Source organism: Penicillium canescens (genome assembly GCF_028828765.1).
Source record: "Penicillium canescens strain IBT 15451 chromosome Unknown utg000001l_segment0_segment0, whole genome shotgun sequence".
NCBI classification, from domain to species: Eukaryota; Fungi; Ascomycota; class Eurotiomycetes; order Eurotiales; family Aspergillaceae; genus Penicillium; species Penicillium canescens.
The window spans coordinates 1704603-1717850 of record NW_026703963.1 but is presented as its reverse complement, the minus strand read 5'-3'; the positions used below and the strand labels follow the sequence as shown (position 1 = coordinate 1717850).

Sequence of the window (13248 nt, the reverse complement as noted above, 5' to 3'; positions counted from 1 at the left end):
GTTAATTTGACCGGCTGCTGCCATTCTTTGCGGGGGATTATTAAACCGCGTAGGGCGGACTAAAAGATGTGAGGAAGATGAAGCTGTCAATATACCCCGATATCCCTTGTCGGCCTGACCGCCTTTCGGCGCATTACATCACCAGCTCTTTTTGTTTATTTCAACTTCAACTTTCATACAAATTTCAATGGGTGCGACAATTTCCGCCTGCTGGGCAGCTCTGCCTCCCAGCGCAGAACTCTATCCTCCAACACCAGCGGTGTACACAAGTATCCTCAACATCTTCCAATACTTCCCCCTGGTGAGGACCCCTATACCCCCGAAGATGGTTCCACGAGCTAATACCATGGTTTTAGGTGACTGTATTCCAATGGATTCTCTCCTGGCATCCAGCGGGCAAGACGTCCAACAATTCAATTTTCAATATCCCAGGGCGTGTAGCCTGGTGCGCCATGGAGATCATCGGGCCTATAAACCTGATCTACAATCTGATACTCCCATCACCCTCCTCACCCTCAATTGGTGATCTACCCTGGCCTAATGTCCTTGTGGCAGGACTATATTGTACCCACTACTTCAACCGCTCAATTATATCCCCCTTCTTCTCTGCCCCAAGCATGTCCCCAATCCACCCGTTCGTCATGACCTCCGCTATGGCTTTCAACTGGTTCAACTCAAGCTGTCTAGCCGGGTGGTTACGCGGATACACAATCCTAACCACTCCAAACTTCAGCGCGGACGGAAGAAACGGCCAATCCCGCCCTGCCATTGTGAACTATATCCCCACAGTGGGCGTGATCCTGTTCGCCATCGGGATGGCAGGAAATATTTATTCCGAGACAGCGCTTTTCCGCTTCCGCCGCGAAGAAACAGAGAAACGTCTCGCAAAGAAGTCGGATGACGCCAAGACTGGCACTAATGCAGGGGAAAATGACGGTGGAAGCAGCCGCAACAAATTCCATAAAGTCTACGTCATCCCGCCTTGCCGCGGTGTCTTCCGGTATATCTTGTACCCGCACTATGCATTCGAGTGGCTTGAATGGGTCGGTTTTGCTTTAGCTGGTACAGCAGTTCTTAGTTTGTCGACTGTTCCTGCTCATGCACCTTCGGCTGCGGTTGCTCCGCCGCTTCGTCTTGCGCCTTGGTTGATTCCTGCTGCTTGGGCGGCTGATAAGCTTTCCCTGCCATTACCTCTGCCTGCTATTGTGTTTGTTGTTAATGCTGTTACGAATATGCTTCCTCATGCGCGCTGGGGAAGGAAATGGTATGTTGAGAAGTTTGGGGAGAAGGGTGTTGCTGGGAGAGGTGCGGCTGTGCCTAATTGCGCGTGCATGTGAGGTTGAAGGATGTCTGTCTTTTTTGTTGTCCTTGATAATTTATAATCTCGGGATTGTGTTTGTTTCGATGCAAGTACCATGAGATTTTCTGGCCGCCGTATAACAAGCTCGTCGAGCTAAGTGTTAAGCGTTGCTAAATGGCCATAGTAAAAAAGTGCTGTCGGCACTTCCTGATATTGAGATTTTGATGCAGCGCTATAGCCCCTTGATTCTTGATTTCGCTTCCTTTACATAGCGCTGCCAATCAATGCGTTGCAAAAAAAAGGCCCTCAATTGCAACCTCGAAGCAAAAGCCTATAAACGCCCCGGTTCAGAGACCCTAGACATGCCATGTGTGACTCACGGGTCGGTTTTGTCTGGATTAGATCGTTTACGATTAGTGATTGATAACGAGTGGTGAGTAATTTTATATGTGGCTCACGGATTTGTTCTTCCTAATATCAATATAAGCTTCCCGCTGCTGCCTATTCTAGCAGCACCCTGGTCTCTCTTCCCATCCTTGGCCAACCTACCTATTCCAACATCTTCTGCTGTGTATGTGAGCGCTACACTCTTCTTCTGTTTCATACTCGAGATTCTCTTGGCAAGACAGCATGGCTAGCGAAATACTCGTCTCGATGAGTGATGCAAGGGTCATCTTGTGCCGCCACCTTGGTCCCATTGCCACAGACACGGCCGCGATGCCACTGGACCAGATCCAGGAACCGCTCTCATCAAATATCTTCGTTTTCCAGGAACCAACCGTTCTGGGGCACTTCTTCAAGGAAACCACATCACCCGTTCTGAATATATCCAACAGAATGCGAACACTGCGTCTCGATATCTTGCATACTGTCTCAACCGCCCAACTGACTCCCCTGGAAAAGAATGGTGGCATCGATGGGCCGAATCTGTCAGTTTTGGTCGAAGGCTGGAGAACTGCTTGTCGAAGTATTCCCAGAGATCATCATATCAAAGAAATAGTCTTTGACATGTCTTGTGGGCAACCACTGGAGATTAGACACATAATCAGGCTATTGCAACAAATCAGCACTACCACTTGTCTAAAGGCGAGTGGGACATTCCATTGCTATGTTCAAGGCTGTGACCCTGAGAAGAAAGCATGGCTAGAGGCAAGCCTTGTCAGTACTTCAACTTCCTGAGGCGAATGATTACAAGATCGAGATCGCTTCCCCTACAAATACAGAATGTTTGTGAGGAATATGGAAGGGCGGGCTCGCGGAGGGTTTCACGTGAGATACGCCCTAGAGAAGCCAAATTTATGAGGATACCTATATGTATTAAGTAATGTATGTTTAACGCAAAATTTGCATGAATGGGTGCTCGGAGACTTTTGTTCGAGAGGACTCATTGACTCAGACATAACTCCAACAAAGTGATTCAAACCCGATCATCAGCCTCAACCCGGAATCCCTTAAGTGATTTCATTCTCCCTAACCTCGTTGGACTCGGAGCCGGCGGCAGTGTCGGCGAATTTTTCTGCGAATGCGAAACCATAACCTCAGTCGTGCAAACGATCCCATCTCCCAAAATCCGCTCCTTGCTAGAATTGCTCCCTTCGCGGGTCAATGAAGTATTACCAGAGGGAATATTCGATGTAGGAATTTTGATATCGTCATCATGTTCGATGACACTGAGATTGCCGGTGAGGTGGCCATGGGAGTGTAATTGTTCGCCGCGGGATCTCGACATCGATCGTAACTTGTACTGCTTGCTGCCGTGGTATTCGCGTGTTGTTTTTGATCGGGAACCGTATGTGCCGAGGACCCGTTTGAAGAGCGGTTTTAGAGTTGGGAGACTGCCTGCCATTATGCCAGTATTGCATTCAGTACTGAACTTCGTTAGTATTAGATGATAGGAGTAGGAGGTATGTGGATCACGTACACGACCCAGATTGTGAGGTTCGTATAATCCCAGAGGAAATCCCCGTTACGGCCGTAGTTGGGTAAGATGGAGATCTTGACGAAGGCGGCAGCGCAGGCACTGGGTATTAAAGTATTAATAGCTATGCCTGGTAGACTTGGTGGACTGGAATGAGCCGGACTCACAAAATTCCCAAACCTAAAATACAAACCAGAGAAGCCTTGACTCGGCGGTTGACTTGAAGATGACGCAGCATAAATATTGGCAAAAAGGCGAAGATCAAATCAGTTAGGATGTTTAACGCTACCAATGTTAGCAAATGTAACCGGTCTGCCAGATGCCGTCTCACCAGTGTTGGTATAGCTCAGTATCAGAAGTTGTCTAGAAGAGAAGCACTCCGAGACCACATTTTTGTCCCAATTTGTCCGGATGTCCTTGCATTCAAACATGAGGGTCTATAGAGCCAAACGTTAGATTCGGTCTTGCTAGGATGTATACAGCTGGACCGATGAAGCACTTCGACTGCTGTCATATGCTGCCAGCGGTAATGCTTCACTTCTTCTTGAGATCGAACTGGGCAAAATCAAAGCAACAACAGGATGTATCCGAGGTCGGTGGACTCGGCGTAAGGGCGGCCCAAACACTTCATCGGTAAGGCTGTGAGAGGGGTGACTGACCAAGAAGCAAATCGCGGTATATAGCGTCATGAGGACTGTAAAACAAACCGCTTTGTTAGTATGCAAGAATCGAAGAGAACGATGATGGGAATGTACTCAGCCATACCGATAACCACCCATATAAAGATCTTGTATCCTTTCTGGGGCGCGAAACGAAGCAGAAACAATCCAATTGATACCTTAACCAAGCCAATGGCCCAGAGGTAAATGGCCTGTGTCGCAAAATTTAAATGCATTGCTTTGGATGCGGTATGTTCCACATAAACCGTATGTCTACCTGCACCGTACTGTACCTCTGGGACAATGATCGCAAATCCGCACAAGGACAGGAGCATAGTCAAGGCCATCGTATAGTCGTCCCATCCGACATTGCGAATAATGAAAATGCGCACGTAGAACCGCGCCAGCACGAGTATTAATGCCACGAATGTTGTAATGCCCGTCGCTAGGAGAATGCGCCATCCTTGATTGACATCCGGTAGGCCAGCGCCTCCCAAATATGAGGTATCCGACATGGCTGTCGCAGAGGTGTTATCGAGGGGACATGGGAATAATGGGGAGACTATGTCGACCAGGGTAGATTCGAAGGATTCTCGGCTTTCCAGTGAAACGCCTTCGCTTCAAGGTTCGCGTGGCTTCGTGGCAGGCAAATAGTGACTTCGGGTTTGTCCGCCATTCCGTTTCTTTCCCCTTCATATTCATTCGTTTCAGCACATACGTTTTCCTACCGAGGCAATATAAATGAGTTATTCCGAGACAATCTTCTTTCGGGCATTGCTCCAAAGCCACAGGGGAAATGGACCACAACTTCTTCTTGCCGAACTTGAAGAGCCGCCAGTCTGGGTAGGAGGCCTCACCCCTGTCCCCTCGGCGCTCTAGAAATTTCTCTGCCACAACATCCATGTGCTTTGTACAGCAGTGGACTTGGCAGCAGAAACAAGACCAATAAGGTGTCTCAGATCCATCGGCACTAGGCACACTGGGAGACACTTGGGCCTCGGATCTCAATGCTGCGGCACTTCTACCGTGTAGTTCATCTATTTTCTGTTCCACTAGGGCACCGGAAGGAGTTTCCAGATTGCATCTTGCCTCCCATCGAATCATTCTTCCACTTTAAGACCCTTGGTTTGCCAAGGCCGCTAAGCACAAGGGGGCACGAGGTGGCGGTGAGATTCTCCGCAGCGTGCATGGGTGCTTCAGATGCGATACATATTTTTTTTTTTTTTTGAGGCAATCGATTGCGATGGATCCCTAGGGCTCAGAGGGCCGATCCGAATGCGGTCCGCGGGAGACAACAGATCGACACAGTTCCTCGCTGTGGACTCGCGCCTTGGGCAAGTCTGGCCCGCTTGACACCGTGTTCGGTGGAGCATCAGCCGAGCGGGACGTTCTCCGAAGCCCTGAGTGGCCCCAAGTAACCCTGAGTGGCCCTAACTGGCCGTTAGCTCAGGAGAATCTCGCGTCCAGAGCTCGTCCGGGAAATGGCACGACTTCATAGCCACGCATTAGTCTAAACCCCAAAATAGGGGGATTGACAGCACTTAAAATGGTCAATCATGCCCGAATTCATCCTCGATCGGTCAACGAATTTTCATCTCTTGGCGCGAGGAACGTGCAGAGTTTCATCTTCACCTCACAATGGTTGCATTCTCCGCTCTTGCTCTGGGAGCCTTGTTCTCCCAGGCGTGGGCTATGCCCGCTGTCTCGAGCCCGGTTGTGAGCTCTGCTCCAGCCGCCCCCACGGCTGCTTCCGCCTCCCTGCCCGTCGCAGCTGCCCAGCTCGACCAGTTGGCGGAGTTTGCGTTCAATACCTCGAGCGCTAGTGTCTCCAGTGATTCGGAGAACGAGAAGCGCGGAGGCTGTTCGGTCTGGAACCTACGCGTTCGTCGCGATTGGAGGACCTTTTCGACAGAACAGAAGAAGTCTTACATCAACTCTGTGCTCTGTCTCACAAAGTTGCCCGCGCGTACGCCCTCCAACGTGGCCGCTGGTGCTAAGTCTCGTTACGATGACTTCGTCGCTACGCACATCAACCAGACTTTGGGGATTCACTATACCGGCAACTTTTTGGCATGGCACCGCTACTTCATCTGGAACTTCGAGGAGGCCCTCCGTAACGAGTGTAGCTACACCGGTGATTACCCGTAAGTTCACTCTGTCTTCAATCATAGTCCCATAGCGACAATTGCTAATACACACTAAGTTACTGGAACTGGGCCGCCGATGCTCACGACTTGGAGAACTCGCAAGTCTTCGACGGCAGCGACACCTCAATGTCCGGCAATGGCGAATATGTCGCCCCGGCCGGTGATATTCAACTCGCTCTCGGCGCTTACCCGACTATCCACCTCCCCACCGGAACGGGCGGTGGCTGTGTCACCAGCGGCCCCTTCAAGGACTTCAAGGTCAACATGGGCCCGGCCGCATTGGTCCTCCCCGGTGGAAACGTCAGCGTCGCGGCGAACCCACTGGACTACAACCCACGTTGTCTTAACCGTGATCTGACGACCGCCATCGTCCAGAGGTATGCCAACTACACCTCGGTCGTGGATCTCATCCTCCGCCACGACTCCGTCTGGGACTTCGAGATGAACATGCAGGGTGTCCCTGGCAGCGGGTCTATCGGTGTTCACGGCGGTGGTCACTACGCTATGGGTGGTGATCCTGCTCGCGATGTCTATGTCAGCCCCGGTGACCCGGCCTTCTGGCTCCACCACGGTATGATTGATCGTACCTGGTGGATTTGGCAGAACATGGATCGCAAGAACCGCCTGAATGCCATTTCTGGCACTGCTACATTCTTGAACACGCCTGCCTCGGCAAACACTACCTTGGACACTCTTGTTGATATCGGTCTTGCTGGTGAAGGCCCTATTGCCATGCGCGATATTATGAGTACCACTTCCGGTCCTTTCTGCTACGTTTACCTTTGAAGGGTGACGGTCAGCTAAAACTTGCATTCAATGTACATCTATAATGTTTATATTTATGGGGTTTCCGTCCTCGAACTTCACTATTATAGAAGCAACCTTGCTATTATGTAATGGATGATAGACCAGATAACTTATAACCAAATTTAGAGACACAAAACTCCTATCATAGCCTTCCGGTCATCCGGTTCCAATATATAGTACAATCCTGGTCATTAAAGTAGTTTCAGCAAAGCAAGCTTAGTATTTCAATGCACAAAATTTGCACAAATCAACAAAGGGATGCCGCATTGAAATATCATGCTCTGATTGCAAGTGGATCAAGGGGCTTATTTACCTGAAACACACTAATGCATAGATTGAATTCTTTCGATGGCAGCTATTCCCATGTTAATATCGGGTTAACTACTGCCCCTACCTTCAGTTGCGACAGTGCTTTCTGGTATTGTGGTACCTAAATAATGTGACCCGCCGGATCAGATACTCTAAAAAAGCAAGAAACAAAGCCAGAACAAAGTCAAATACAGAGGAAAGGAGTCACATACCTTGAAATACTGAACCAACTGGTCAGTTGGAAATCGGCCTTCTCTATCCCATTCGATCATCTGTGGAATGAACTGTTGTTATAGTCAGTAAGAGAGTGCCTCTTCTTTGAAGTGATTGCGCAAAGAGCTAGGGAGAGTATCGAATCTCGGATGGAATGCAGTCTCCTTCAATACATTTTAAAATCGAACGACCTGCTTAAAATGCCAAATAGAAATGTTCAACTGGTGAGACCTTCATGGCATGCTAAGGCTGCGCAACTACTGCTGGGACTTACACTAATGTGTTCTACAGCATCGATATCCAGCGCATAGCCCAGCGGCGGGACGCCGATTAGAACCAGCTTTCCTCGTTTCCGTGTGCATCGTAGTGAGTCCTCAATAAGAGCTGCTACACCTGCGGTATCAGTCACTACAGACACGCCATCCGGAACCAAGCCCAAAACCGCGTCTCTCAGTCTTGTATAGTCCGAGGCGCTTGTGTTGATAGTATAACAACCCCCGAGAGTTTTTGGCGTGTTGGAGCAGGGACTCGATTCGGTCTACTACAACTACGTTCTCACAGTTACGGATCTTGGCCGTCTGTGTATATTCAGGGTTAGCCGCGAAGTCTTGCAGCTAATAGAATGAAGAGCGGAACAAGGCCAGCTCACCATGAAAGCTCCCATTCCAACGGCACCCAAGCCCAGTATCATCTCAGTATCTTTGGACCCGCATCTGAAGCGCTGTAAGTTGCACCCATACCAGTTTGGAATCCGCAGGCCAGCGGCGCAAAGAGCTTCAATTCGTCTTGATCGTGAAGAAGTCCTCTGACGTTGCCGATACTTCTTCCGCTCACAACGCTATAGCGAGCAAAGCTGGACTGACCGAGAATCCCGAGGTTATCACATCCCCGGTTTTCTTGACACCGATAGAAGTCTGTCGGCCGATGTAATTTGAGTACGAAAGTATCACAGTAAGCAGCATGAGAATCATGACATTATTTGCATGAGGCACATGAGTGATAGGATAATAGCACGGAATCACCGATTAGGGCGGAGCTTGTATTGGGGCGTACAGAGCGCACAATACCAAACCCCGTTATATGCTAACTAATTGTAGCAGTGAAGTGTGCAAGATGTCGGGGGCTTCACTACCTTCATGTCCAACGACCTTCTGGTAGGTGGTCCCAAAGCTTCCCGTGGGCACTGAGGATAGTACAATATCCGTGTGGCAGATGCCAGTTGCACACATTTATACCAGGACCTCACCTTCGCCGGGCATATCAACCTCCACGTCCTCGAGCGACAAGTTTATCTACTGGGGCTCCGCTGATTCCCAAACCGCAATTGTTTCTATTGTGGCCACAGTGTGTATATCTTCATGTTTCTCGGATGGGTCGTGAGATGAATTGATTATCATTAGACCAAAAGCTATTGCTGTTACACACCAAAACGTATACATGTCCCAAGGTAGGGTTCAGCCCCTCTTTAGACTCCACTAACGTCGGCACCGCAGAATACTGATGTCCTAGGGCTACTTATGTAGGAATAATATGCACGAGGTACTGATATCTTGAATTATGAGGGTATCATTAACGTTATGTCGAAATCTAAAGAAAGTACACCGGTGCTTGTGGTATCAAAAACATATATCCAGCCCACATAAACACCCCAAAAGAAACAAACTACATACCCAACTTTAACCGTTTCTGCAACTCAGCATCATATTCAGCCGTCGAAACCTGCCGAATTTCCGTAGTAACAGCAATCTGAGCTTCCTCGCCCTTAGGCGAGTTCCTCCCAGCTTCAGATGGTGACTGAAGTATCTCTTCCTGACTTTGCGTTGCGCGAAGCCGTCTTGATCGATCCATATATTGGAGCTCGGTGGGCTCATACGATTTTCCTGATTTACCCTTTGTTGTTCCACGACGGAAGAGCCAGGGGAATATGAAGCTTAGTGGGCGACGGAGGAGGGGAAGACAGGCGCAAATTATTCCCATGTTGCATTCTACTAGGGTCCATGTTGAGCGGGGGATAAAATCCCCTGGTATGTTTTAGCATCATCGCTTCCTTAACGAAGACTTTTGCACTCACAGCTTTGATCTAGACCGGTAGACGTCTGAGATACAGCGACGGTTCGAAGGATACTGGTGACGCAAACGCTGTTCGTAGGTATAGTCGATTAGTATATTATCATTCATTCAAGCAATTTTGAGACAGGACGTACAATGCGCCAATTCCAAACACACAGAGCAACCCAATCCTGTCATGCTTCGAAAGCTTGAGATTTAGGATTGGTCGGATTGGAAGGATCACTATTAAGAAATCCGTTACTGTGTTGATGGCGGCGAAGGCGTACCACCATGAATTTTTGTCGACACACTTCTTGTCGACGATTTCCTTATCCCAGGATGCTTTAATCGGGATACATTGTAGAATCGTGACTAAGACTGATGCGATCGTCCAGGCGATAATTACCACCAGGTATGCTCTTCCAACGCGCTGGAATGTCTTGGTGATAAAGATTCGGAGGTAGAGAAGGACGAGGGAGACTTTGGTGAAACCGAGTGCTATTTTGTATGGTATTTGGGCTATGAAGAACCACTGTATCCAATAGCCGTTAGAAGTCGCTCTTTGTTTTTGGAGGGGTAAGAAATGTGAGAAATGGAAATGTGCTGAACAAGATAAAAAAGCAAGCACAAAAAATATGTATACTCCGTTCGGAGCGGAAAGTGCAATAACTGCTATTTAAGAATGTCACTCACCATCATAGCCGCATTCATGTCTTTCATATCAAACTTGTGTCTGCCATAGCCATGGTATACAGCTTGAATATGATTAGCTTGGGATACCAAACACAACTGAGAACCCCCAACTTACACATATCAATAGCTGCAGTCAAAACAATCGACCAGACCAGAGCAAGCACGAGACAAATATCATCCAGCCCAAGTTGCCTCGTAGCAATCCTCGTCCATAAACGAGCAGCAACAAAAACAGCCGCAACCAAGACCATCACCAAGGCCGTAATATAGAGGATATACCCCCGGTCGGGAATCCCATTAACAGTCTGCCCATAGAATACCATCATTCACACATCGTCGCACAAAACCTGTACACTTCGGAACTCGGGGGAACTCCTCCTTATGCAGAACAACCCTGACACATCGTCCACCTAGAGCGAATCCCGTACTTGGCGGGCCAAAGTTAGGAGCGACAATCATTGCCCGATATAGGTTGTCCGACGAGAAGGTCAGTGCCATTCTCCACCGGCCACGATCTGATGGGCCGATCCTGCGTGGCCCCCAACCACCTTGCATTGCCAATATAGTACAACACCAATGGGCTATTCGCTAGCCTGTTCCTGTGCTAACTTATTTTTTAGTTGCTGTTAGGTTTGTTGCTTTTTCCCTGCGGGTTCATTCCTTTGGTCTTTTTGCTTCTGCGGATGTAACTGTATTGTTGTTGTTGCCCAGTATGAAGTTTGCCGTCTTGGGCTTTGCGTCCTTGATTGCTGCCAAAGTGATCTCTGTTTCTACACAAAATGGTGAAATTGTCGGCCACGATGTTCCCAGTAGCCCGGGTGTTATGGAATGGCTCGGTGTGCCATATGCGCAGCCCCCTGTGGGTGATTTGCGGTTTGCATCGCCCCGATCTTATAAGGGATCTGGGGTCCAGGTTGCATCGAAATATGTATGTGAAAGCAGTGACCTATTTTTGAGATACGGAGTGACATACTAATTTCCATTTTTCTAGGGAAAGTTCGTGATGTTCCAAGGAATACAATTCCTTTCCAACTTAAACTAACGCCTGGAACCGCAGTGATTGCATATACACGCCGTCAAGCTTGGTAGATTATCCCAACAAAACGGCCTCGTTTGATCGGGTCTTTGAATCTTTTACCACTGTCAACAATCATACCCAAAGCGAGGATTGTCTAACCCTCAACATCTGGTCTAAAGTTTCCCACGAGCCATCGAAACCAGTCTATATCCATTTCTACGGTGGAAGTACGTTACAACCCAACAGCATCAATACCTCCAACCTTGAGACGAAAATTAACAATAGTACCCAGGATGGACCTCGGGCACAACAAACACAAAATTCTACAACGGAGCCTCCTTCGCCTCGTCGGAAGAAATAATCGTAATAACAGCAAACTACCGCATGAACATCTTCGGCTTCCCAGGAATTCCAAACGAATCCCCAAACCCGGGCCTACAGGACCAACGCTTGGCAGTAGAATGGGTGAAAAAGAACATCCACGGCTTCGGCGGTGATCCAAATCGGATCACCATCTCCGGTCAATCATGCGGCAGTGCCTCGGTCGATTACTGGGCCTATGCGTACCGCGACGAGCCCCTTGTTTCCGGGTTGATTTCGCATTCCGGAACTGCGCTTAGTTTTCCTGTTAATTCGGCTGATGTCGCGGCGGGGCATTGGTTTAACGCCTCTGCGAAGGCGGGTTGTACGTCTGAGAGTGAGGGGGATGTTCTGGCTTGTATGAGAAGGCAGGATGTTGATACCATTCGAGATGCTGCTGCTTCTGTTAAGGTCCCCACTACCAACCCAGCGAGGAAGGCACCTGCATTCCAGCCGACGGTCGATGGGGTGACTGTTTTCGGTAACTATACAGCTCTCTCGGCTGAGGGGAAATTCGCCCGTATTGTGAGTCGTCTCATAGCCTCTCCCAGGATCCCATGTGTTAGAAGTGATTTGGATATCCACTAACGATATTTTTACCCCCAGCCCTACCTGCTAGGCCACAATTCCAACGAAGCAGGTTTCTACAAAATAGCCGCCTACGCCCAGGGCTCAACGCTAACAGATAAAGCATGGGACGACTTCAACATGGAAACATTCTTCTGCCCATCGAATCTAGAAGCTGCAGATCGTGCCCGTCGACACAGTCCCGTCTGGCGGTTCCAGTATAATGCCGATTGGGAAAACACGCGGCTTTACCCGACTAGTGGTGCTTATCATGGCTCGGAGTTGAACATGATTTATGGAGAGTCTGCTGCAATTACTGGTATTCCTGAGTCCGAGCCGCAGTTGCTGTTGCAGGGCGTGATGCGGAGGGCTTGGGGGGCTTTTGTGAGGGATCCCAGGAGAGGATTGAGTGAGGTTGGGTGGCCGATTTATGATCCTCATGGTATGTTTGGACATTCCCTATCTGACGTTCTCTATCATTTTGGGTGTCTCTAATGTGCTTTTAGATTCCACGTTTGTTGAGCTTGGTCTTGATAACAAGCCCAGTGCAGAGTTCGTGAGTACGGAGGGTACCGCTAAGCGGTGCGCGACTCTACTTGCACAGTTGTAGGATATATACTTCTCTGCGAAAATAGTGTATCATTCAACTTTGCGGGCGATAGGATTAGGAACGAACAAGTCAACTAGTTTAATCTGTTGAAATTACTCGATGAATTTACCGGGAACCATGTACGTCAAGGCCAACGAGGTGGTTTAGGTCTGATCTCTCTCATGAGAGAGAGATCCTATTTAATGAGAAGCATTTCTCCTGAACTATACTCTACATGGTAGGTCAATGCTGATCATGAGCTTCATGCTTGGCGAAGTAGGCATTTCATGCCTGGAGATGCCTGGAGATGCCATGAATCTCAACACACCCCCTCAGTATTGAAGCTTGCCATGTCTTCAAAACGCCTTTTCCAATGCTAGCGCGTCGCGAAATGCTTCGAATGCAGGCCTTCCTAATGGTTTGGTGAGACCATCAGCAATGTTGTAGACGCCAGCGACGTGAGAGAGTCGTATTTTGCCTTCCTCAACTCTCTCACGGATCCAATGGTAGTGGGTCTCAATGTGGCGGCTTCTCGAGTGATGCTTTGAGGTCTTAGCCATGGAGATCGCGGATTGACTGTCGCTGTAGAGATGAATCGGGTCTGATGCATCTATGGCTC

At 48.9% G+C, this 13248-nt stretch overlaps 6 protein-coding genes across 6 annotated transcripts; 3 read left to right on the top strand and 3 right to left on the bottom strand.

Moving 5' to 3' along the window:
* Positions 1 to 187: 187 nt before the first annotated feature.
* Positions 188 to 1337, top strand: N7446_000653 (3-oxo-5-alpha-steroid 4-dehydrogenase family protein; the record flags this gene model as incomplete). Its single annotated transcript, XM_058509420.1, has 2 exons — positions 188 to 301; positions 357 to 1337. The coding sequence occupies 2 exons, from the start codon at positions 188 to 190 to the stop codon at positions 1335 to 1337; spliced, it is 1095 nt and encodes a 364-aa protein (XP_058378399.1).
* Positions 1338 to 2717: 1380 nt separating this feature from the next.
* Positions 2718 to 4392, bottom strand: N7446_000652 (uncharacterized protein; the record flags this gene model as incomplete). The annotated part of the gene is made up of 6 exons (XM_058509419.1): positions 2718 to 3168; positions 3222 to 3320; positions 3386 to 3503; positions 3550 to 3655; positions 3878 to 3912; positions 3984 to 4392. The coding sequence occupies 6 exons, from the start codon at positions 4390 to 4392 to the stop codon at positions 2718 to 2720; spliced, it is 1218 nt and encodes a 405-aa protein (XP_058378398.1).
* A 1123-nt stretch (positions 4393 to 5515) lies between these two features.
* Positions 5516 to 6810, top strand: N7446_000651 (tyrosinase family protein; the record flags this gene model as incomplete). Its single annotated transcript, XM_058509418.1, has 2 exons — positions 5516 to 6021; positions 6081 to 6810. 2 exons carry the CDS (start codon positions 5516 to 5518, stop codon positions 6808 to 6810), a joined length of 1236 nt encoding a protein of 411 aa, XP_058378397.1.
* An 800-nt stretch (positions 6811 to 7610) lies between these two features.
* N7446_000650 (uncharacterized protein) lies at positions 7611 to 8324 on the bottom strand (the record flags this gene model as incomplete). The annotated part of the gene is given in 5 exon segments (XM_058509417.1): positions 7611 to 7616; positions 7628 to 7761; positions 7772 to 7967; positions 8003 to 8191; positions 8217 to 8324. The coding sequence occupies 5 exon segments, from the start codon at positions 8322 to 8324 to the stop codon at positions 7611 to 7613; spliced, it is 633 nt and encodes a 210-aa protein (XP_058378396.1).
* A 1199-nt stretch (positions 8325 to 9523) lies between these two features.
* Positions 9524 to 10418, bottom strand: N7446_000649 (uncharacterized protein; the record flags this gene model as incomplete). The annotated part of the gene is made up of 3 exons (XM_058509416.1): positions 9524 to 9934; positions 10096 to 10157; positions 10211 to 10418. 3 exons carry the CDS (start codon positions 10416 to 10418, stop codon positions 9524 to 9526), a joined length of 681 nt encoding a protein of 226 aa, XP_058378395.1.
* Positions 10419 to 10807: 389 nt separating this feature from the next.
* Positions 10808 to 12650, top strand: N7446_000648 (uncharacterized protein; the record flags this gene model as incomplete). Its single annotated transcript, XM_058509415.1, has 6 exons — positions 10808 to 11023; positions 11087 to 11100; positions 11153 to 11340; positions 11406 to 11998; positions 12080 to 12482; positions 12547 to 12650. The coding sequence occupies 6 exons, from the start codon at positions 10808 to 10810 to the stop codon at positions 12648 to 12650; spliced, it is 1518 nt and encodes a 505-aa protein (XP_058378394.1).
* Between the last annotated feature and the right edge of the window lie 598 nt (positions 12651 to 13248).